We start from the raw sequence: 22,137 nt of genomic DNA, 5'->3' as shown, positions 1-22,137 counted from the left end.
ACTAAGATCATGGTATCCGGTCCCATCACTTCGTGGCAAATAGATGGGGAAAAAGTAGAAACAGTAGCAGATTTTATTTTCTTGGGCTCCCAAATCACTGCAGACTGTGACTGCAGCCATGAAATTAAAAGACACTTGCTCCTTGGAAGTAAAGCTGTGATAGACCTAGACAGCATATTAAAAAGCAGAGATATCACTTTGCTGACAAAGGTCCGTATAGTCAGAGCTATGTTTTTTCAGGTAGTCATGGGTGTGAGAGTTGGACCATAAAGAAGGCTGAGTGCCAAAGAACTGATGCTTCTGACCTATGGTGCTGGAGAAGACTCTTTTTTTTGGATAAGACTCGAGAGTCCCTTGGACCACAAGGAGATCAAACCGCTGAATCCTAAAGGAAATAAACCCTGAATATTCTTTGGAGGGACTGATGCTGAAGCTGAAGCTCCAATACTTTGGCCACCTGATGCAAAGAGCCAACTCACTGGAAAAGACCCTGATGTTGGGAAGGAATGAGGGCAGGAAAAGAAGGGAGCAACAGAGGATGAGATGGTTGCAAGCATCACCAACTAAATGGACATGAACTGGGCAATATCCAGGAGATAATGTAGGTCAGGGAAGTGTGGCGTGCTGCAGTCCATGGGGTCACAAACAGTCCAGCAACTGAACAACAATTCCAACAACCTTTCCCACTCTGTTTAGAAAATCGCTAGCTACCCCAAGTCATGCAAATACTCTTCTATATTTTGCTCTAAATTTTTTTGGTATCTTTTAAAAAGCAAGCACCTAAATAATTCTGTTAGGTCCAGACCATTTCTGTCCTTTATCGAGCCCATCTTTGCATGAAATGTTCCCTTGGTATCTCTAATTTTCTTGAAGAGATCTCTAGTCTTTCCCATTCTGTTGTTTTCCTCTATTTCTCTGCATTGATCGCTGAAGAAGGCTTTCTTATCTCTTCTTGCTATTCTTTGGAACTCTGCATTCAGATGCTTATGTCTTTCCTTTTCTCCTTTCCTTTTCGCCTCTCTTCTTTTCACAGCTATTAGTAAGGCCTCCCAGACAGCCATTTTGCTTTTTTGCATTTCTTTTCCATGGGGATGGTCTTGATCCCTATCTCCTGTACAATGTCACGAACCTCATTCCATAGTTCATCAGGCACTCTATCTATCAGATCTAGACACTTAAATCTATTTCTCACTTCCACTGTATAATCATAAGGGATTTGATTTAGGTCATACCTGAATGGTCTAGTGGTTTTCCCTACTTTCTTCAATTTAAGTCTGAATTTGGCAATAAGGAGTTCATGATCTGAGCCACAGTCAGCTCCTGGTCTTGTTTTTATTGACTATATAGAGCTTCTCCATCTTTGGCTGCAACGAATATAATCAATCTGATTTTGGTGTTGACCATCTGATGATGTGTAGAGTCTTCTCTTGTGTTGTTGGAAGAGATAGTATAGCATATTCAAAAGCAGAGACATTACTTTGCCGACTAAGGTCCGTCTAGTCAAGACTATGGTTTTTCCTGTGGTCATGTATGGTTGTGAGAATTGGACTGTGAAGAAGGCTGAGCGCCAAAGAATTGATGCGTTTGTACTGTGGTGTTGGAGAAGACTCTTGAGGGTCCCTTGGACTGCAAGGAGATCCAACCAGTCCATTCTGAAGGAGATCAACCCTGGGATTTCTTTGGAAGGAATGATGCTAAAGCTGAAGCTCCAGTACTTTGGCCACCTCATGCGAAGAGTTGATTCATTGGAAAAGACTCTGATGCTGGGAGAGATTGGGGGCAGGAGGAGAAGGGGACGACAGAGGATGAGATGGCTGGATGGCATCACGGACTCGATGGACGTGAGTCTAAGTGAACTCCGGGAGTTGGTGATGGACAGGGAGGCCTGGCGTGCTGCGATTCATGGGGTCACAAAGAGTTGGGCACGACTGAGCGACTGAACTAACTGAACTAAATAATTCTGATGCAGATTATCCACAGATCACATTCTGCAAAACTGTGATTTTTCTTCTCTAAACCTCACATGTTCTTTAAGAGCTGTGTACCCTGCCTTCTCCCCCAAACTGAGGTCACCATCCTGAACTTCCTTATTCAAGATGGGATCATGCCACAGACCCTCACGGTCCTTAGGCAACTGTCTCGTCTCATGGACAGACAAAGCTTGTCAGGACTAGGTGTAAATAAGTGAGCTGGCATTCCTGGGGACCATGATGGCCAGAGAACAAATGCCCCGTAGAGGTGGCAGCAACCATTCAGTGCCAGCTGACTGTTGCCAGATGAGCATGAGGGCCCCAGACTATAGTTCTTCCAGTTTTCAAAGCAAAGCTAAGCATCTGGGTTATGTAAAACATCCTGATTACTAAATGATGTAGAGCAATTTAAATCTTAAAATTGCACAGTGTAGAGGGAAAAAAAAGAAAAGAAAAATGTTGGTGGGTTTTTATGGCCCATGGCCTCTGGCATACCAGTTTTCAAACTTTATCCTAGAGTAGGGAACCAGGCTTCCACTCAAAGTGATTCTAGGACCTGCAGGATTATTACCTGGGAGCATATTAGAAATGCAGAATCTCAAGCTTTCAACTACTGAGGCAGAATCTGCATTTTATCAATGAGTGTTGATTACTGTTACTCGCTCAGTCGCATCTGACCCTTTGGGACTGTAGCCAGACAGGTTCCTCTGTCCATAGGATTCTCCAGGCAAGAATACCAGAGTGGGCAGTCATTCCTTTCTCCAGAAAATCTTCCTGACCCAGGGATGGAAACAGGGTCTCCTGCATGGTAGGCAGATTCTTTACCGTCTGAGCCACTAGGGCAGTTTATCAATAGCCCAGGTGATTCATTAAAGTTTGAAAACCTTATGCAGATATGTGGTTCTTACTGACTCAAATCAGAATCATTTGGGGAACTTAAGAAAAATACCTGCATCGATGTGGTGACGTCGCGCTCTTCCTGTCTCGGCTTAAGCAGCACCTGACAAGGAACAGACGTTCAAGACAACAGGACCACTCTTCTCATTTGCCCGGGCCCCTCATCTCCCTTTCCTGTCTGTTGGTGGTGTGTGTAAGGCAGGTGCTGGGTGAATCACGTCCCATCTGGGTCTCCTGCCCCGCTGTCTCAGGGCATTGGCGGGGCCGGGTGCTCAGAGGCAGCGTGGACAGTCTCGCCTCGCTTTCCCGGAGGGTCTCGCGAGGCGTCGCGCCTCGCTAGCCTCTCTGTGCGTGAATATCCCACCAGCCCTTGCGGTGGCCTTGGAGCGCTCCAGTTTTTTCCCTCAGCGGGTGAAGCTTCCAGTTCCCAGTGAGCCCCTGGGGTCCCCCCTGAGGTGGTGCGTCTCGTTGAGCAGCTCTCTTGGAGTGTCGAGATGATAAGGGAGGCACGTGCCTCGTGGTGGTTGTCCTCACTGCGTGCTGTGAGGACTGACTTGGCCCTCGTATTCTCCCTTCGCCGGGGTTGCACGGGGGAGTTTGAGCGACCATGGAGGGTCCGGCGAGGCGGAGCGGAGTCTCTGTGAGACATTTCAGATTCTTGTGAGGTAAATGGAAGAGTCTGAGGCCTCATGGACGTTTCGCTTACTTTGCCTTAGGAACCCCCTCCTCTCAGCCCTTCCCCAGCCAAGAGAGAACTGGCTTCTCTTCAAGTGCCTCCGTGGGCCCAGTGGGGAGACGATGGGTGGAGGACGAAACTCCCTGAGTCGGAAACCTTTCTCTAGCCATCCGAGAGCAAGCCTAGGGGTACTGGACCTCCTAGCCTCCACCCCTCCAAAGCGCACAGAGGGTGAGGGGTGGGCTGACCTCGCGGTGGGGTGGAGCACTGCTCTTCCTGGGAGAGGGGGAATAAAAAAAGAGAAGAAAACAAAAGAAGAGAAAAGAAGAGTACTTGTGACTGGGTAGCATGATGAAGGACATCAATTAACATTTTTGGAGATGAGGCTAGGCACTGATATTTTAAAAAGTCAGTTTTTTCAAAAGCCACTTGGGTGACTTAAATAGGCAGACAGGGTTGAAAAGCACTCAGATCAAGCCTTCATCTATAATCGGGAAGAGTGAAATCTGAAAAAAATGGACAAATGAAATATCTGACCAGTGTCACTTAACCAATGTATGGGAGAATCTGATTTGTGCAAACTCATCTCTCATGATTCTCAAGCCAGAACTTTTTCTGCTGCAGTTACTTTGGTTCCTGGGGGCAGAACTACAAAATGATCCTGGTAGACTATAGCTCATTACTGTTAGATTCCAGGTAAGCTGCCTTATTTCAGCACTAACAAGACTGCTACATGAAAAACTGTGAGCTAATGACCCCACCTACAGCACATTCAAGCCTAAATTCATTTCATTCTCCCTGTTCATTACCCTAAAAAAGTGCTAACTGTTTCTGCTATGAAAAAATGGGAGATCCTCAGCTTGGGATCAAAATCCCACTGAACAGGCATAGAAGAAGGCAGACTTCTGGCAGTAATATAAGGATTTGGGTTCAAGGTTAACCAGCCATGATTGGATGGTGTGTGATTACTTCATTCTTTATCACTCTTGAACTGCCTGTGCTTCAAGGGAAGCACAGGTCCAGAATGCAAACCTAATAGATCTGCTTGACTTTGATCCACCAGCATTTTCAAATGAAGAAGTTGGATGGATTAGATGACTGACTGACAAGTAGTAGCTGAGCCAAGATTCCTAAACCCTATTTCCAGTGTCAGGTATTGCTTACAATATGGTAGAGTCCTTGAGCAGTGTCATGTTCAAAAGAACAGAGCAACCAACAATAATGGGTTAAGAACTTGAGTTCTTTTGTTGTATTTTGAGGATACATGAAAAAGGCCTACATTCCATGTCAATACTTTCAAATTTCCCTTCTGTTCTTTTTTTTATCTACTGCCTTGTGCTTTATAACTGCACGTTTCTTCTCTTTTCAACTCTGTGCCATCGAAATAGCCTCCTCCTTAACCCTAGTTTGTGCTATGATCTTCTCTTTTTCACTCTAGTTTTACAGCTGCAAAGACTGAGGAGGAAATAAATCCCATACAGCAACGGTCCCCAACCTTTTTGGCACCAGGGACTGGTTTTGTGAAAGACAGTTTTTTCCAGTGACTGGGGGTGGGAAATGGTTTTAGGATGATTCCAGCATATTACATTTACTGTGCATTGTATTTCTATTATTATTACATCAACTCCACCTCAGATCAGTAGGCATTAGATCCTAGAGGTAGAGGACCCCTGCCATACAGAAGTCTGTATAGTGGACAGACAGAAGGATAGTTTGGGGCCAGTCATAGATTTCAGGGCCATTACAACCATGCCCTAGTCACCTCCCTCAGGATGTTACTTTCAATTGCTCTGCTCCAGCATTTCCATTATCCACCTTGCTGTAGTCAGATTTATTATGACCTTGTAGGCTCAGCATATATTGAACATGTAAGCCATGGGACTCACTCTGACCTGTAGGTGGGAAATCATTTTTTTTCCCCTTTTTAAAATATAGTGGAGATACCCAGGCTGCTGTAGCATTGAGATAGCATGCTTTAGTTGAGAACTAAATAATTCTAAGGCAAAAGTGATAATAATTAGAATTCTTCTGGACCACCAGCCTGGAGAAAAGAATGATTGCTTGACAAAAACTTGTAACCCTTGCTTATGGCTTACTTACACTCTCACAAATGATCTTTCATTTGATCTCCTCCAGGTAAAGATACTTCTTCCAAGGATCCAACCATATCAAGTGAATTTATATCCTCGTCTGAAAACAAGGAAAAATGTTTCCTGCCACAGAACATGATTTCAGGTATCTAAACCCCAAAGACAAAACTTATTAAAAAATATTTTTCATGTAGAATGTTATAGTAACCCCCTTAACAGTCTCATTTACAAGTTCCCTCCCTCTGATCCTTCCTAGGCACCACCATTAAATACATCTTTGTAAGCATGACCTTGACTATGATAGTCACTTGTCCACAAATATTCCGCTGCTCTTCATTGCCTATGTGATTAAAGCTAAGCCATCTCAGCTGACTCTGAAAGCTTTTCACAATCTGGTACATATTAGGAGCTCTATACATACTTGCTGTATTAAATAAAGTATATATCACCAAATAGATTTAAAGGTGCTGAAGGGCAGGCGCAATTTTTTGAATAATTAAGTTTTCTACATAGTACCTAAAAGAGTTGTTTGTACATATGTAACTGGTGCTCAGAAAATGTTTGGTAAATAAATACATGAATGATTGAATAAGTTCATGGAGGTCTTGTTTGTCTTCTATATACCACCTTATACAGAGGTTATTAAATATATAAGGGAATAAAGGGTTGAGTATGTGGGATGAGATTGGTTGAGGAGAAGGGTGTCTGTCTGATTCAGAAGGAAAAAAAAGATTTTGAAATTAAAGTAGAATAAATCTTTTCATAATACATATTTTTCACAATGTTATCCTTAAGAGACTTTAATGAAACTGGCAAAGAGAACCATCCTCAGAGAGAGAGAGGTACCTGAGCTGAACCTTGTACTGGAAATTCTCAGGATTAACCTGGGGAAAACCCAGTTTCTATTATCCAGTAACAGGTACTGTTTTTAATGGCAAATCACGTACCAAGCACATGCCAAGTCATGCCTGCATCTACTTCTCATCCTCACATACTCAGTTCTAGGAGGTGGCACCACGTTCTGCATTTCAAAGGTGGCAAACAGAGACTCATAGAGTGTGGTAAGTTCCCCAGTGCCATACAGTTAATACACGAGGAGAAAGGGATTCAATCCCCGGTCCTTGTTTGTAACCATGATGCTCTGTTGTCTCCCAAACATGTACTTCTCTACAGCATACAAAATCAAGATTTGTGAAAAAATATCTGCAGTTGAATGTTTCAAAGGATATGTACTATGTAAACGGATAGTGTATAATGTCATGCCACATTCTTTCTTTTCCCCATTTAAATTCTGTCAGACTTCTTTGTTGACTATGAAAAAACCTTGCCCTCTATTTTTTTTTTGCTGTTCTGTCAATCTGCTTATCTGTCTGTCAGCTTGGGCCATCTCTGAAAAAGCTGAATCGCCAACCATCTGTTGTTTCATGAACACAGTGGAGTCAGCATTTTATCCTATCAGTGAATGAAGGCAAGTGAACAAAGGGTACGTGTAGGTGTAACTTAACCTCCTGAGCCAGAACTTGTCCATCTTTCAGCATTTTCTGCCATAATGCTGTTTCCAAGAAGGTCATAGTGTGGGAAGGGGAGAGTCAGCTCCAACTGCCAACCTCTTCTTCATGAGGAAGAGTCACAGACAGTCAATCAGATACATTATCATGATTAAACCACTAGTTTTCAGAAAGATTAAAGAAGTGACAAAATGTACTTTGCACTAAAAGTAGAGTGAACTTGATTTATTCCCTTGTCCTCAGTGGGCATTGTAGGATCCCACATTGGCCTAGAGGTGTTGCTCTCAATATCAGCTCTCACTGGTTGAGATCCAACAGCTGTCTGCTTGTTTAAATCCAGGTCTTTTGAGTTCCATAACCATGAACTCAAGTGCATGGCAAGGAGATTCACTTTGAAGGGGCCGTCACTTATCAGGAGCTTTTCTGGAGGAGATTCTGGAGGGGAGTTTGGATCAGACTTTGGAAGGACAAGAAGTTTAGTGAAAAGAAATCACAGAATCAGTTAGTGTCAAGGTTAATTACAGTGTAGCATGATGAGGGCAGTGAGCAGAAACTGCTGGAGTACTAGGGTAGGGATGGGGGTTTGTGATGTACAATAGCTAATGCTTAATGTGTTTGTTGAATGTTTAGTATGCACCCAACACTGAACAGAATGCTTTATGCACATAATCTCATTTAGTAAGCCTCTTAAAAATTCTGTGGGATTGTACTATAAAAGCTCTTCAGCTAATGAAAGTCAAGTGTAGAGGGGTAATTAACTGCTCAGGGTGGCGCAGTTAACAAAGGTAGAGCCAAACCTTGAGCCCAAGTCTGTGTGACTCCTCCCCCCTGGGCTTTACCTCCTCCCAGAGATCAGTGTTCAGTGAGGCTACCAGATGAACATTGGACCTGAACTGCTGAAGATGGAGGACTTGCATGAGATTAGAACACAGGCCAGGCAGGAACGGAGTGGAATAAACATCCACCTGAAGCTCTCACCGATGTCAGGTCAGTGGGTATTGTGTTGGAGCTGGCCTGCAGCCACAGCATTTCTGCAACTTCTGCTTTAGAGACAAGCCTTTTTAAAGATAGAAGTTCAGGCTGCCTGTGTGCTCAGGTGAACATGACAAGGGCTATCTTTAATGTGTTCAGGAATTTGCAGAATCCCTGGCAAGTTGAGACTAGAGGACAAACCTCTGTGCTTATCCAGTTGAAGCCTTCATGGTTCATTGTGTTTGAAAATTATTAATGGGATTACTACTTATTGTCTAAAGAAGACACATGGCAAAGTGCAGTTATAATGATGAACCTCCTCAGCGTGGCCTTTCACAACAGCACTATCCACTCTCCAAAAGCTCCATCACTGTCTCTTTACGCTATTTTTTTTACTCATACCCCTTTTCTCCATCTGAAATTATTGTGTGCACAGAATTGGTTACTTGCCAAGAATACAAGCTCCATGAGAGCAGGATCATGTTTGTTTTGTTCCCACTGTATCCTAGCACCTAAAACAGCTTCTGTTCAGAGTGTTGGTTTGAATGAATGTGCGCTTTGAAAATATTAAAGATAGGCTATAATATATTAACCATTTATCCTAACAAACAATAAATGCATTATCAGAAAGAAGCATGTTCAAGGAAATACATGTGTATAGGTATAATGCATGGGCTTCCCTGGTGACTTAGTGGTAAAGAATCAGCTTGCAATGCAAGAGATGTGGGTTCAATCCTTGGGTTGGGAGATTGTCTGGAGAAGGAAATGGCAGCCCATTCCAGTACTCTTGCCTGGGAAATGCCATGGACAGAGGAGCCTGGTGGGCTGCAGGAGGCTGGTGTGACTCCATGGAGTTGCAAAAGAGTCAGACACAACAACAGCAATGTATAATGCATAAAGTACATGATATTTATTACATATCATAAATCTGACATATAAATACTCTTCCATAAATATGGATAAATTTCATATTCTTTGGCAACTTTCACAAATCATCCACAGGAGGAAATATATGTTTTAGCTGGTTCTGTGTGGTACTGTTCCCTCAGGGCCAGGTAGCTAGGAATATACCCTGTACAAACAGAAATAACCAACCCAACTATAGCAGTTCCTGAGATTCTAGAACATTCTGGGCTTCAGCATTTTTTGTTGTTGTTGTTGTTTTGTTTTTTGAGGGGGGGAGAAGTTTCAAGAATGTGCTCAGAGAATTGTTACGATTACTTAACAATTACTTAACAATCTCTAATTGATGAGACCATCACTTTAGGGAGTGGATATGGGAATCATTGGGGGTTACCTAATTCTTTCTTCCCTATTACTATATTTCCATCCTGATCTTTCTCCCTCTGTTCTCTTTAAGATCTGACACTCTCCTTCAGTGTGAAGAGCCGCTCCAGAAGGTGTGTAAATGGCCCCTTGCAGGAAGCAGCCAGGAGGCGGCTCTGGGCACTGGAGAATGAGGACCAGGAGGTGCGTGCATTGTTTAAGGTGAGCTTCTGGGAGCAGTGCAACCTCATCTTTTGTCCTTCCACTACCTACACTCTCCCCAGCACCTAGGACAGTGCCAGGAACAAAGTCCCTCAAGAAAACTAATAACTGAATACACAATAATGTATAGGTTCTCTGCTCAGCAGGAATGGGTTAGGAGTCAGAGTCAGAGAAAGCTTCATTTTAAATCTATTAATTTTTGATCTTCTGCATACTTCTGTAGAATGGGAATCATTATAATATAAAGTATATTTTAAAAAAATGTTGTGAATTTGACTCTTAAGAATTGTGATAAAATATACATAACAATGTTTTCAGTTTTAATGATTTTTACTGTACACATCAGTGATATTAATGCATTTATATTATTGTGCAACCATCACCATTATCCATTCTGGAATTTCTCATCCTCCTGAGCTAAAACATTGTATCCACTAAACAGTAACTCTCCTCTATCCCCTTTCCTCAGACACTGGTAACCTCTAAGTGTACTTTTTTAAGTACCAAAGTTACCAATCAAAAATTAATAGCTATAAAATTTAGAATGAGAGGAGGAAAAGATAATAAGATAAACCAATTTCTCATCTTTCATAGTAGGTAGATAGTATCTTCAAGTTCTAGACCAAGGAAGGAGGGTATAATTAAATTATTTATATTTTAGGGGGGAATTCAGTCAGTCAGTTCAGTCACTCAGTCGTGTCCAGCTCTTTGTGACCCCATGAACTGCAGCACGCCAGGCCTCCTTGTCCATCACCAACTCCCAGAGTCCACCCAAACCCATGTCCATTGAGTCGGTGATGCCATCCAACCATCTCAACCTCTGTCGTCCCCTTCTCCTCCTGCCCTCAATCTTTCCCAGCATCAGGGTCTTTTCCAATGAGTCAGCTCTTCGCATCAGGTGGCCAAAGTATTGGAGTTTCAGCTTCAACATCAGTCCTTCCAATGAACACCCAGGACTGATCTTTAGGATGGACTGGTTGGATCTCCATGCAGTCCAAGGGGCTCTCAAGAGTCTTCTCCAACACCACAGTTCAAAAGCACCAATTCTTCTGCACTCAGCTTTCTTTATAGTCCAACTCTCACATCCATACATGACCACTGGAAAAACCATAGCCTTGACTAGATGGACCTTTGTTGACAAAGTAATGTCGCTGCTTTCTAATATGCTATCTAGGTTGGTCATAACTTTTCTTCCAAGGAGTAAGTATCTTTTAATTTCATGGCTGCAGTCACCATCTGCAGTGATTTTGGAGCCCAGAAAAATAGTCAGCCACTGTTTCCACTGTTTCCCCATCTATTTGCCATGAAGTGATGGGACGGGATGCCATGATCTTCGTTTTCTGAATGTTGAGCTTTAAGCCAACTTTTTCACTCTCCTTTTCCACTTTCATCAAGAGGCTCTTTAGTTCTTTTTCATTTTCTGCCATAAGGGTGGTGTCATACTTGCTAGGAGAATTAAAGTCAGAAATAGTTAAAAGTTGTTGCAAGTTGTTAAAAGAGATAGGGGAAAGAGAACACTGCTTTACATATTAAACTAGCATGTTCTAGTTATTTTACCGTCTCTGTATGAATTTGATACAAATTTAAAAGAGGAACATACTCTCTTAATCAGCCTTATAATAAAAAAGATAGTGTTTGGTTTGTTGGGAGAAGTAAATGAGATAGTATCTACAGAGAGCTTGGTGTTATGCTTGGGTGGTAGGATGTGCTCCAGAAATAGCAGATATGTTATAAATTGCAGAGTGGTTTTATTTTTAAATCTCCAGAATTCAGGAACTTGGAGGGATTAGCTACTAACTAGCACCACTGAGTTTCTTTTAATTTGAGTCACTTTGGACATGGGCAAGAACTGGGTTTGGCAAGAACTGAGATCCAGTTTGGGATGTCCCCTTTGACTTCCCCTGTCTGTGCTCTGGCATCCTTGCGTATAAAACAGGGATAATACCATTTCCTATTAAATCTGAAATGCCATTTGATTATAAATTTATTATTTTGAGAAGGAAAATAAGTGATGACAATTATTTATGATGTCATGCTTCCTCTTCTTTTATTTCAGAAATGGTTAAATGTGATAAAAGTGTATTTGGAATGGGTTAACTCCTCTTTTCATAGTGCTATTATGAAAGTTAAATGAAGCATTGCTCATCAAACTGTTGCTGAAGTGCCTGGTGTGTAGTAAATTTGTTGTAAACCAATTTTTACCTCTTCCCTGACTACCAGGATCCACATCTCCCAAGGACCTGAGGCCTCTTGGGGCCTGGGATGGGAGAATCTCAGAGTTGACTTCGCTGACGTAGGGGCTTTTTCTTTGATCCTTCTGTCCTCTTCTTTCTCCAAGGTTGGATTTCAGGGGTTGATGAAATCAACCTCTCAGGATAGGATTTCAGGGGTTGATCTTTGATGGTAGGACCTGGCCTGGAGGGAGAGGGACTTTCTATCATAATTTGTTATAGTCAAGTCCAGAAGCTTGGACAAACAGAAAGGAAATGTTTTAGGGGAAAACCAAGTCTGGGCAGTGATTCAGACCTTTTTATTCAGGTATTTTAAAAAGAGGGGGTAAGTGTTGCAGGTCTCTTCTTGCTCTGCTTGTGTGTAAATTGTATAGCCTTTTGGAGGGTAGCTTGGCTCCTGTATTTTAGGATTGAAAACGTGTATTCCCAATTACACTTCTTGGAATTCAGTTCAGTTCAGTCGCTCAGTCGTGTCTGACTCTTTGCGACCCCATGAATCGCAGCAAGCCAGGCCTCCCTGTCCATTACCAACTCCCGGAGTTCACTCAGATTCATGTCCATCGAGTCAGTGATGCCATCCAGCCATCTCATCCTCTGTTGTCCCCTTCTCCTCCTGCTCCCAATCCCTCCCAGCATCAGAGTCTTTTCCAGTGAGTCAACTCTTCGCATGAGGTGGCCAAAGTACTGGAGTTTCAGCTTTAGCATCATTCCTTCCAAAGAAATTCCAGGGCTGATCTCCTTTAGAATGGACTGGTTGGATCTCCATGCAGTCCAAGGGACTCTCAAGAGTCTTCTCCAACACCACAGTTCAAAAGCATCAATTCTTCGGTGCTCAGCTTTCTTCCCAGTCCAACTCTCACATCCATACATGACTACAGGAAAAACCATAGCCTTGACTAGATGGACCTTTGTTGGCAAAGTAATGTCTCTGCTGTTGAATATGCTATCTAGGTTGGTCATAACTTTTCTTCCAAAGAGTAAGCGTCTTTTAATTTCATGGCTGCAGTCACCACCAACAGTGATTTTGGAGCCCACCAAAAGTAGTCTGACACTGTTTCCACTGTTTCCCCATCTATTTCCCATGAAGTGATGGGACCGGATGCCATGATCTTTGTTTTCTGAATGTTGAGCTTGAAGCCAACTTTTTCACTCTCCTCTTTCACTTTCATCAAGAGGCTTTTTAGTTCCTCTTCACTTTCTGCCATAAGGGTGGTGTCATCTGCATATCTGAGGTTATTGATATTTCTCCTGGCAATCTTGATTCCAGCTTGTGCTTCTTCCAGCCCAGCATTTCTCATGATGTACTCTGCATATAAGTTAAATAAGCAGGGTGGGTGACAATATACAGCCTTGACATATTCCTTTTCCTATTTGGAACCAGCCTGTTGTTCCATGTCCAGTTCTAACTGTTGCTTCCTGACCTGCATACAGGTTTCTCAAGAGGCAGGTCAGGTGGTCTGGTATTCCCATCTCTTTCAGAATTTTCCACAGCTTATTGTGATCCACACAGTCAAAGGCTTTGGCATAGTCAATAAAACAGAAATAAATGTTTTTCTGGAACTCTCCTGCTTTTTCCATGATCCAGCGGATGTTGGCAATTTGATCTCTGGTTCCTCTGCCTTTTCTAAAACCAGCTTGAACATCAGGGAGTTCACGGTTCACGTATTGCTGAAGCCTGGCTTGGAGAATTTTGAGCATTACTTTACTAGCATGTAAGATGAGTGCAATTGTGTGGTAGTTTGAACCTGCTTTGGCATTGCCTTTCTTTGGGATTGGAATGAAAACTGACCTTTTCCAGTCCTGTGGCCACTGCTGAGTTTTCCAAATTTGATGGCATATTGAGTGTGGCACTTTCATAGCGTCATCTTTCAGGATTTGAAATAGCTCAACTGGAATTCCATCACCTCCGCTAGCTTTGTTCGTACTGATGGCCCACTAACTTCACATTCCAGGATGTCTGGCTCTAGGTGAGTGATCACACCATCATGATTATCTGAGTTGTGAAGATCTTTTTTGTACAGTTGTTCTGTGTATTCTTGCCACCTCTTCTTAATATCTTCTGCTTCTGTTAGGTCCATACCATTTCTGTCCTTTATCGAGCCCATCTTTGCATGAAATGTTCCCTTGGTACCTCTAATTTTCTGAAGAGATCTCTAGTCTTTCCTATTCCGTTGTTTTCCTCTATTTCTTTGCATTGATCGCTGAAGAAGGCTTTCTTATCTCTTCTTGCTATTCTTTGGAACTCTGCATTTAGATGCTTATATCTTTCCTTTTCTCCTTTGCTTTTCATTTCTCTTCTTTTCACAGCTATTTGTAAGGCCTTCTCAGACAGCCATTTTGCTTTTTTGCATTTCTTTTCCATGGGGGTGGTCTTGATCCCTGTCTCCTGTACAGTGTCTCGAACCTCCATCAATAGTTCATCAGGCACTCTATCTATCAGATCTAGTCCCTTAAATCTATTTCTCACTTCCACTGTATAATCATAAGGGATTTGATTTAGGTCATACCTGAATGATCTAGTGGTTTTCCCTACTTTCTTCAATTTAAGTCTGAATTTGGCAATAAGGAGTTCATGATCTGAGCCACAGTCAGCTCCTGGTCTTGTTTTTGTTGACTGTATAGAGCTTCTTGGAATTACCTGTGTCAGAACAATCAAGGATGCATGCAAAGATTTAGATTGGGATGTTTATCACAGGATTGTTTAGAATGTTAAAAAATTAAAACAACTCAAATGTCTAATCCTAATAAATCTTTAAGAATTAATTATCTTAATGTGACAATGGCATATATAACCATTAAAAATAATGTAGATTATTTAATGACTTGGGAAATGGTTCATAAAACATTGTTTAGTGATAAACTATTACAAAACAACTTAGTAATGTGATTCTATTCATATAGAAATACTTATGTAGAAACTCACATTTGGGATAAAAAGTTCAAAGTTCATAGACAAAGTTGTTAACATTGATGATCTCTAGGAGGAGGGATTATGGATACTTTTTATTTTTGTATGTTTTAGTTTTTCTGTTTGCTGGTTTCATAAAAATAATTATTAAACAGAGATTCACTATTGAATTTACTTCCAAAGTGCCTGCTGTGATGCATTCTTCAGCCTCTAACACATACATTTTTTTTTAAACACAAAAGATAACATTTTCTGTGCACCGTTCTATGCTTTGGCTTCCTTTTGTTGCTGCTGTTGTTTCATTCAGAGGGTACATTTGGAGCCTGTATCAATTCACAAAGAACTTTTTTATGGATATATAATATTATAATTTTATAATATATAATGTATCCATTGAATGGATGAATCATAATTTATCTTAACCAGTCTCCTATTGATGAACATTTAGGTTATTTCCTTTTTGTTTTTCTAGTGATGTAAAATATCTACATCAGAATTGGTGAAAGTGGTTAAAAGGTATAAGCTTCCAGTTATAAGATAAATAAGTGCTGGGCATGTAGCAGTTAACAATACTATATAGAATATTTGAAAGTTACTGAGAGAATAGATCTTTAAAGTTCTCATCTCAAGAAAAAATGAATCTGTAATTATATGAGGTGGTGGATGTTAACTAAACTTACTGTGGTTATCATTTCACAATATATACATATGTTAAATCATTATATTGCACACTAAAAATTAATACAGTGTTGTATGTCAATTATATCTCAAAAGAAGAAGTTCATACACAGCACGTTGTCATATGTGAACTTGTTCACAGAACACTTCTGTCATCCCAGACTGACTCACTGTTCTCTTTACTCAGGACCTCTCAGCCAGGTTGGTGGGTATCCAGTCCCAGAAAGCCCAGTTCCTCATCACCTTTAAGACTATGGAGGAAATCTGGAAGTTCTCCACCTACCTGAATTTAGGTATGATATGAGCAGGCAGGTGAAGGAGCACCTGTGTCTCAGATCAGCCATTTTGTAGAGCTTGACATTAAGGAATTGGTGTGGCTCTGATAATTAAAAGAGATAGTGCCTAATTGGATGCTCTAATCGAAATATCACAAAGTTCCTGGAACTAAATCTAAAGCAGATACTGCACTGAAATGTCACATGCAGCACTTCTTTGTTTCAAGGAGAGATTATTAGATGATAAGTTAAAACTGCCCAATAGTTATTGTTCATCTACAAAATTCAAAGAGATAAATTCAAAATTTATGGTTAAAAAGAAAAAGAAATCAGCATTAGGTAGGATCTAAATAGCTGTTCAAAATAGTTCCAGATCCATGTTCCATGTTTTTGGAAGAGTCAAAGAAAGATATGGGGAAATTGTCTGCTAAAGGGGCCTCAGGATGCAGGGTTTTCTAGAAGGTAAAGAAGAATATTGGGGCACAGCACCAGTACCAGTGTGGTGGGAAATAGTTAACCTACCATTTCCATGGAGAGTAACTCATGACAGGAAAGTTACAATTGCAAAGTGAAACCAAGCAAAGCAAGAGGAGGCCTCTTGAATTGATGCGCATGTTTTACATCTCTTAGACAATGTGGGACTCCATGCAAACCGCAGGAAGTGATTTCATGTAGGGGAGGAGGGTCAAGATGGCTCTTCACTAGAAGCCATAAATTCTTCTCTTGTAGTCAGGGTGATTTTCTGCTCTCCATTCCACCCATTTCCTTCTGTGACCATTAGAGATCCTTATTATTCAAAGTACGCTCCATGGACCAGCAACATCAGCATCAAGTGGGGCTTGTTAGAAAAATCGAATCCTTAGCAAATGAACAACAACAACAGGCCCCACCCTAAACCTACTGAACCCTCACCTCTAGTTTAATAATGTCCCAGGTGATTTTTTGTGCACATTAAAGTATGATAGGCACTGTTACAGAAGATACACAGGGCCTAAATCAGTACAATGGAGAGTCAGAATGGAAAAAGACAGGTTTTGCATCTTAAGAAAATAAGGAAGTCTAGAGAAGAATCAAAATTTTAATACAAATCATTTAAATTTGTAGGAATGTTTCAAATACTATCCATTATCATTACAGTTTTGAAATTTGCATAGTTTTTAGTCTGGTTTTAACAAGTGAGATCTTACTGGGCATGAGGTAAGGGGAAGGTCAGAGGAATGTTAAAGTAAATCCTGACTCACTTATGGATCATAGAGAATCTCCCTGGCTACTGCATCATCAGGGATATAAGAATTTGGATTTGGTCAGGAGAACTTTAAGGGGGAACCAGGAACCCCCAGAGTCAACATTGTAATCTTGGAGATTCCTCTATGGGTATATTATAGAAAGATAGTTTGGTTTGATAATCTCATTCTGCTTTTATGGAGACTCATAATATGTTGAAAATAAATATGATTTAAAAATGATTTGTACTTCCCAACAGATGCTGAGAAGAACTAATTAGTTTTAGAAAATTTCTAGCTACCTCTCTGTGCTCTTCTAATTCCAGTTAAATGTAGTCAGGTTAGGGATGAAAGTCTGGGGGAGAAATTCAGGTGGGAAATTGCTCACCCTAATGCTCAGCTAATGGCAGGAATCTTGTTGAGGAATCCTGTTCGGCTTGACTTAGGCTATGTATCTACATGTCTGGAGCATCTCCTTTTTGACCACAAGTACTGGCTCAACTGCCGACTGGTTGAGGATACAGAGATCCACGTGTCAATAGATGATAAACACCTGGAAAGTATATACCTGGGACTCCTGATCCAGGAAGGTGAGTATGGTGTAGGGGTGGGAATGAGGGTCTTATCTGGATATTTGTTATCAGAGTCCTTGCAATAGGATACAGAGGGAGACAAAAACCATTCAAACATGAAAATATTCACAAATGAACCCACCTGTTATAGTATTATTTCAAGCATCTCAGTTTAACATCAATATATGAACAGCTGTGTTGGCCAGTGTCACTGATTGTCTGATGTTGGAACCACTTGAGAATTTTTAAGAAGATGTCCATATCAGGGCTCCACTGGGGTCAGTTTATCTCCAGAGATGGGGGTCAGGCTTTGATATTTTTCAAAAGTTGCAGATTATTCTAACGTGCACCCAAGATTAAGAACCACTATTCCAAGCATGTGATATAATTTGATTGTAAAATAAAATTGCAGATCTTACAAAACTTGCATGATTTCATGAGATTGAAGAAAATGATATTGGAAAACTTCTTGGAACATCCACCAATCTGTTTACAAGGAAGGATTGATCCAGGCTGCAACCAGCTGGTTAACAAGTGATGATATCATAGTGAGAGAGTCAATTCCTAGGCAAATTGATAAGAAGTCCAGAGTCCCCAAGGAGGAGATAGAGGTCTGGGGCTCTCGAAGTGGAGATAGAGGTCTGGAATTCTCAAGGAGGAGGAAAGGACAAGCTTTTTTGTCTGCATTCCTTAGTCTTGGTCAGTTACACAACTCAGTTTAAACTCTGTACTAAGGATTATACAACAACAATGTATCCTGCTTAAGGACAGTTTCTCCTTCCCAAAAACCTTCTGACTAATCCTGTAAGATTAGTGACAGGGGGGCACTCTTTCTGCCCTCTTCTGATGTCTATGTCAGAAGCTTCCTTTTTTATACTTTATAAAACGTTATTACACAAAAGCTCTGAGCGATCAAGCCTCATCTCTGGCCCCAGATTGAATTCTTCTCCTCCGGAGGCCAAGAATTCTGGCATCTTTCGTGGTTCAGCAATACCCTTTCAATAGACACAGTGAAAGAGCCAGATTTCTGTAGAATATTTTGCAGAATAATTCTCTTTCTGATTGTATCACATGAATCATACATGAAAGAAAAACTTTCATACTGTACAACTATGAAATTTAGTTGGAGAAATTATGTTCACCCAAATCAACTTAATTTATTCTTTTTTGATCTTAAGATTAAGCATGAGGTTGCAATTATAACTGAAGTTCTCTTAAATATATTTTCACTAACTTTGTTTCATCTTTTCTCAAGGTGAAGTCCCAATTAAACCTCATTCTTGAGAATTATTTTGGAATTTTTGGCGCCTATTTTAAGTGAATTCCCTCTAAGTTTTTTTTTTTTTTGGACCTGGTACCAGTTTCCTGGGGTCCCAAAGACCTCCTGTAGCACCTCTCCCTGGACTGTGTACTTTATTTTCAGAAAGAAAAGTATTTGGGCTCTGATGGAACTATACATAGTGGATACTCCCTTTTCACTTCCTAGTACTCCTTGGAAAGAGCTTTTCTCATTATCTACAGGTCACTTCTTCTGCAGAGCCATGTGCTCTGTGGCTCAGCCAGCTGAGAAGGAAGGGGAGTATTTGACACTTTGCAAGAATGAGTTAATCTCGGTGAAGATGGCTGAAGGCGAGTCTGAGTGGGAAGGTGTGTCCTTGGTGACGGGTCAGCGGGGCCTGGTGCCAGTGTCAGCCTTGGAACCCCTGCTTCTCCCTTTCCACCAGTGAGTAGCCACTCAAATCCTGGGAGAGGGTCCCAGAGTACACTGAAGTCTGCACAGAACAGAGTAGGTACATTTGTAGATATGGACATCCATGGTGCCAGCGAGGGGACAAACCTGGATGCTTTTTATCTTTTTCGTTTTTTTCAACAGTCAAGATTTGTACAATTAGATGAAATGGAGAAAACCCAAAATTTCAAATGGACATTGCATCAAAGAAGAAATACACTGCCTGGTCTCCAGTGCAGTGTTTGTGGGGACTGGGGACCATTTGTACCAGAGTCACTTGGAGATTTTACTACAAGTTTATATCCCTGGTCTTTCTCAGTCTCTCTTGGGGTTGGATCCAAAAATCTTCAATTTATGTAAGCTCCCTTTAAATATCAGGGGATGTTTTTCACACTAAAGTCTGAGAATCCTTACTGGGAGGTAGTATAAATTCCATCAGAGTGACAATAAACATGATTCCAGGCCATGGGCCCTGTGTATCAGAGAGTCTGACAGTAGAATGGAGTGGGATCCTTTGTTAGTTATTTAACTGGCAAACTAATTGCTGGGCTAGAAAATACCTCAGGCCTGTTAAGCTTCCCTCTTTTTCATAATGCTTGATAAAAAGTAAGTTCTCAATGAATGTTTGCCACTATTAAAATTAGAGTAATCTAAATGATAATAATACTTATCATTATTACCATCATTGTTATTTTAATGAATTATTCTGTTCACTTTTAAAATTTTTTGAAATCCATGTTTGCAAACCCTGTGTTTCCATTGGCAGATGGTTCCTAAAGAATTATCCAGGAAACTGTGGCCTTTCCAGGAAGAGGGATTGGGCAGGCTCCTATCAGATCGGTATGGCTGAGTTGAAGACAGTATTAGTAGGGAGATAATATTGCTCTGCCTCCTACTTTATCCACAGATTTGGAGTCAGTTGATGTGAATTCCTGTCTCATCTCTGTTGTTGACTCCATTTGGGGAAGCCAGTTATACCATCCATAGACATGGGTTCCCTTGCCTGTGAAGTGAGAGGTCTCAAATCAGGGCTATACTGTAGATATAAATGGCTCCAAGGGCAGGCAGAACACACAGATGCATGGAGAGCCTGAATAGAAGATGATGTTAGGAAATGGTGGGGACCGTAGGGTTTTAAAGATATGTGGGTGAAGAAGAAGCCCCATGTAGGCCAGATGTGGCCTCCAGGCTGCCTGCTTTCAATCTCTAGTCAAAATGTTTTCTAATCTCCTTTAGAATATTGTGCTTAGGAAGATTAAGAATGCTTGGCACATAGTGGGTGCTCAGTAAATACTTGTTGAATAATGAAATACATGCATACATATATGTGCATAAATATATGCATACATTTTAATTAATCTCTCTATGTATGTGTGAGTATATATGGGCTTCTCAGGTGGCTCAGTGATAAATAATCTACCTGCCAATGCAGGAGACACAAGAGACATGGGTTCGATCCCTGGGTTGGGAAGATTCCCTGGAGAAAGAAATGGCAGCCCACTCTAGTATTCTTGCCTGGAGAATCCCATGGATAGAGGAGCCTGGCAGGCTAAGTCCATAGGGTCACAAAGAGTTGGACTTGACTGAGCGTGCATGTGATGCACATACTTATATATACATATACACACATAAATATACACACACACACATATATATATAAACACATACACATACATCTGTAAGTATATTTATATCTACTAGATAATAAAATTTAATGTTTTCATCTTCATCCTTGGAGCTGCCTTACCACACCTAGCACAAAGTGCAATTTTTAAAGTTCTGAGCTCAAATAACACTTAAAAATATACAGAGGGAATTATCAGATCCAGACAGTATATCTAATAAATAATCAACCATAAACAAGATTTTTATCTGTCTGAGGCAGTATGGTCTTGTAGTTAGGAACATGGGGCTGTGAAGTATGTTCTGGGTTCAGATTCTAGCCCTACAACTTAAAACCAGTGTGACCTCAGCCTATTTGTGATGTGCCCTCACTATGCTACAACTTCCTCAATAGCAAATGAGGTTACTGTAAAACCAACTTCAGATTTGTCATGGGAACTAAACCAAGTGACATCTATAAGTCAGTTAGTACAGTTGTGTCACATTGTAAGTGTTTAACTCATGGTAGATACTGTTAACCCCCAAAGCAGTGGGAACTTCTGATTTTGAAGACACAATCAACAGCTAGGGAGTTGGCCAGTCATAATGGCCAAAGGAGCCAGAAAGAAGTGGAGAGATCTTACAGTGGTCCTCACCCTGGTCTGTAGATCTGTGCTAACCATAATGAAGTGTTTGCATGGTAATGGCAAATAAGACAAAGTAGGACAATATAGTGAGCTTTCCAGTTTTACACAAGCTGCCTTTATTCTGTTTTAAGAAATACCTAGCATTGTGAGATATTTCCTACATTTGTTAAAGTTTCTTTTATAAAACAATGGTGAAAGTAGATGATAGTTCATTTTTTGAATTTCCTAGATTGGCCAAATGAAAAGCCAGTTACCCTGGATCATTCCTGCCAATTTCTTTCTTTATTTTTTTGAAGAGGAGGGAGAAGTTTCACTGGTCCTTAAAAGTTCTGAAGTCTTGGGAACATTTCGTTTCATATTACATTGGAAGCTAGTGAGTGGCTCAGCTGTTTCTGCCTTATTTGGTTGACCTGTGTGTTGTTTTCCCACAGGCAGAGGAAAATGTAAAGCCTGGAAGGAATATGAGAGGGAAGAAAAGGACGAGCTGAATTTCCACCAGGGAGAAAGCATTGAGATCATCGGCTTTGTCATTCCTGGGCTTCAGTGGTTCATTGGGAAGTCAGCGCTCTCAGGAGAAGTGGGCTTTGTCCCCACCAGGATGATAGATCCTGATTCTTATTCCCCAATGTAAGTATGACAGGTAGACCATCTGGGATGTGCTGGAGCAGGGC

General features: G+C 41.0%; 1 protein-coding gene across 1 annotated transcript in view; it reads left to right on the top strand.

Annotated features, from left to right (window-relative positions):
• SH3TC2 (SH3 domain and tetratricopeptide repeats 2) overlaps nt 1–22,137 on the top strand; it is a 56,690-nt gene that overhangs the window by 6,751 nt on the left and 27,802 nt on the right. Inside the window, exons 2-8 of the mRNA XM_069592365.1 lie at nt 5,680–5,778; nt 9,474–9,601; nt 15,606–15,711; nt 17,363–17,506; nt 19,010–19,211; nt 19,984–20,057; nt 21,898–22,093. Coding sequence (XP_069448466.1) covers nt 5,680–5,778; nt 9,474–9,601; nt 15,606–15,711; nt 17,363–17,506; nt 19,010–19,211; nt 19,984–20,057; nt 21,898–22,093 — 949 coding nt within the window. The remainder of the gene's footprint in view (nt 1–5,679; nt 5,779–9,473; nt 9,602–15,605; nt 15,712–17,362; nt 17,507–19,009; nt 19,212–19,983; nt 20,058–21,897; nt 22,094–22,137) is intronic.

This window comes from Ovis canadensis, chromosome 5 (genome assembly GCF_042477335.2).
Source record: "Ovis canadensis isolate MfBH-ARS-UI-01 breed Bighorn chromosome 5, ARS-UI_OviCan_v2, whole genome shotgun sequence".
Lineage (NCBI taxonomy): Eukaryota > Metazoa > Chordata > Mammalia > Artiodactyla > Bovidae > Ovis > Ovis canadensis.
The sequence above is the reverse complement of the archived record's forward strand: the minus strand, read 5'-3'. Positions and strand labels throughout refer to the sequence as shown.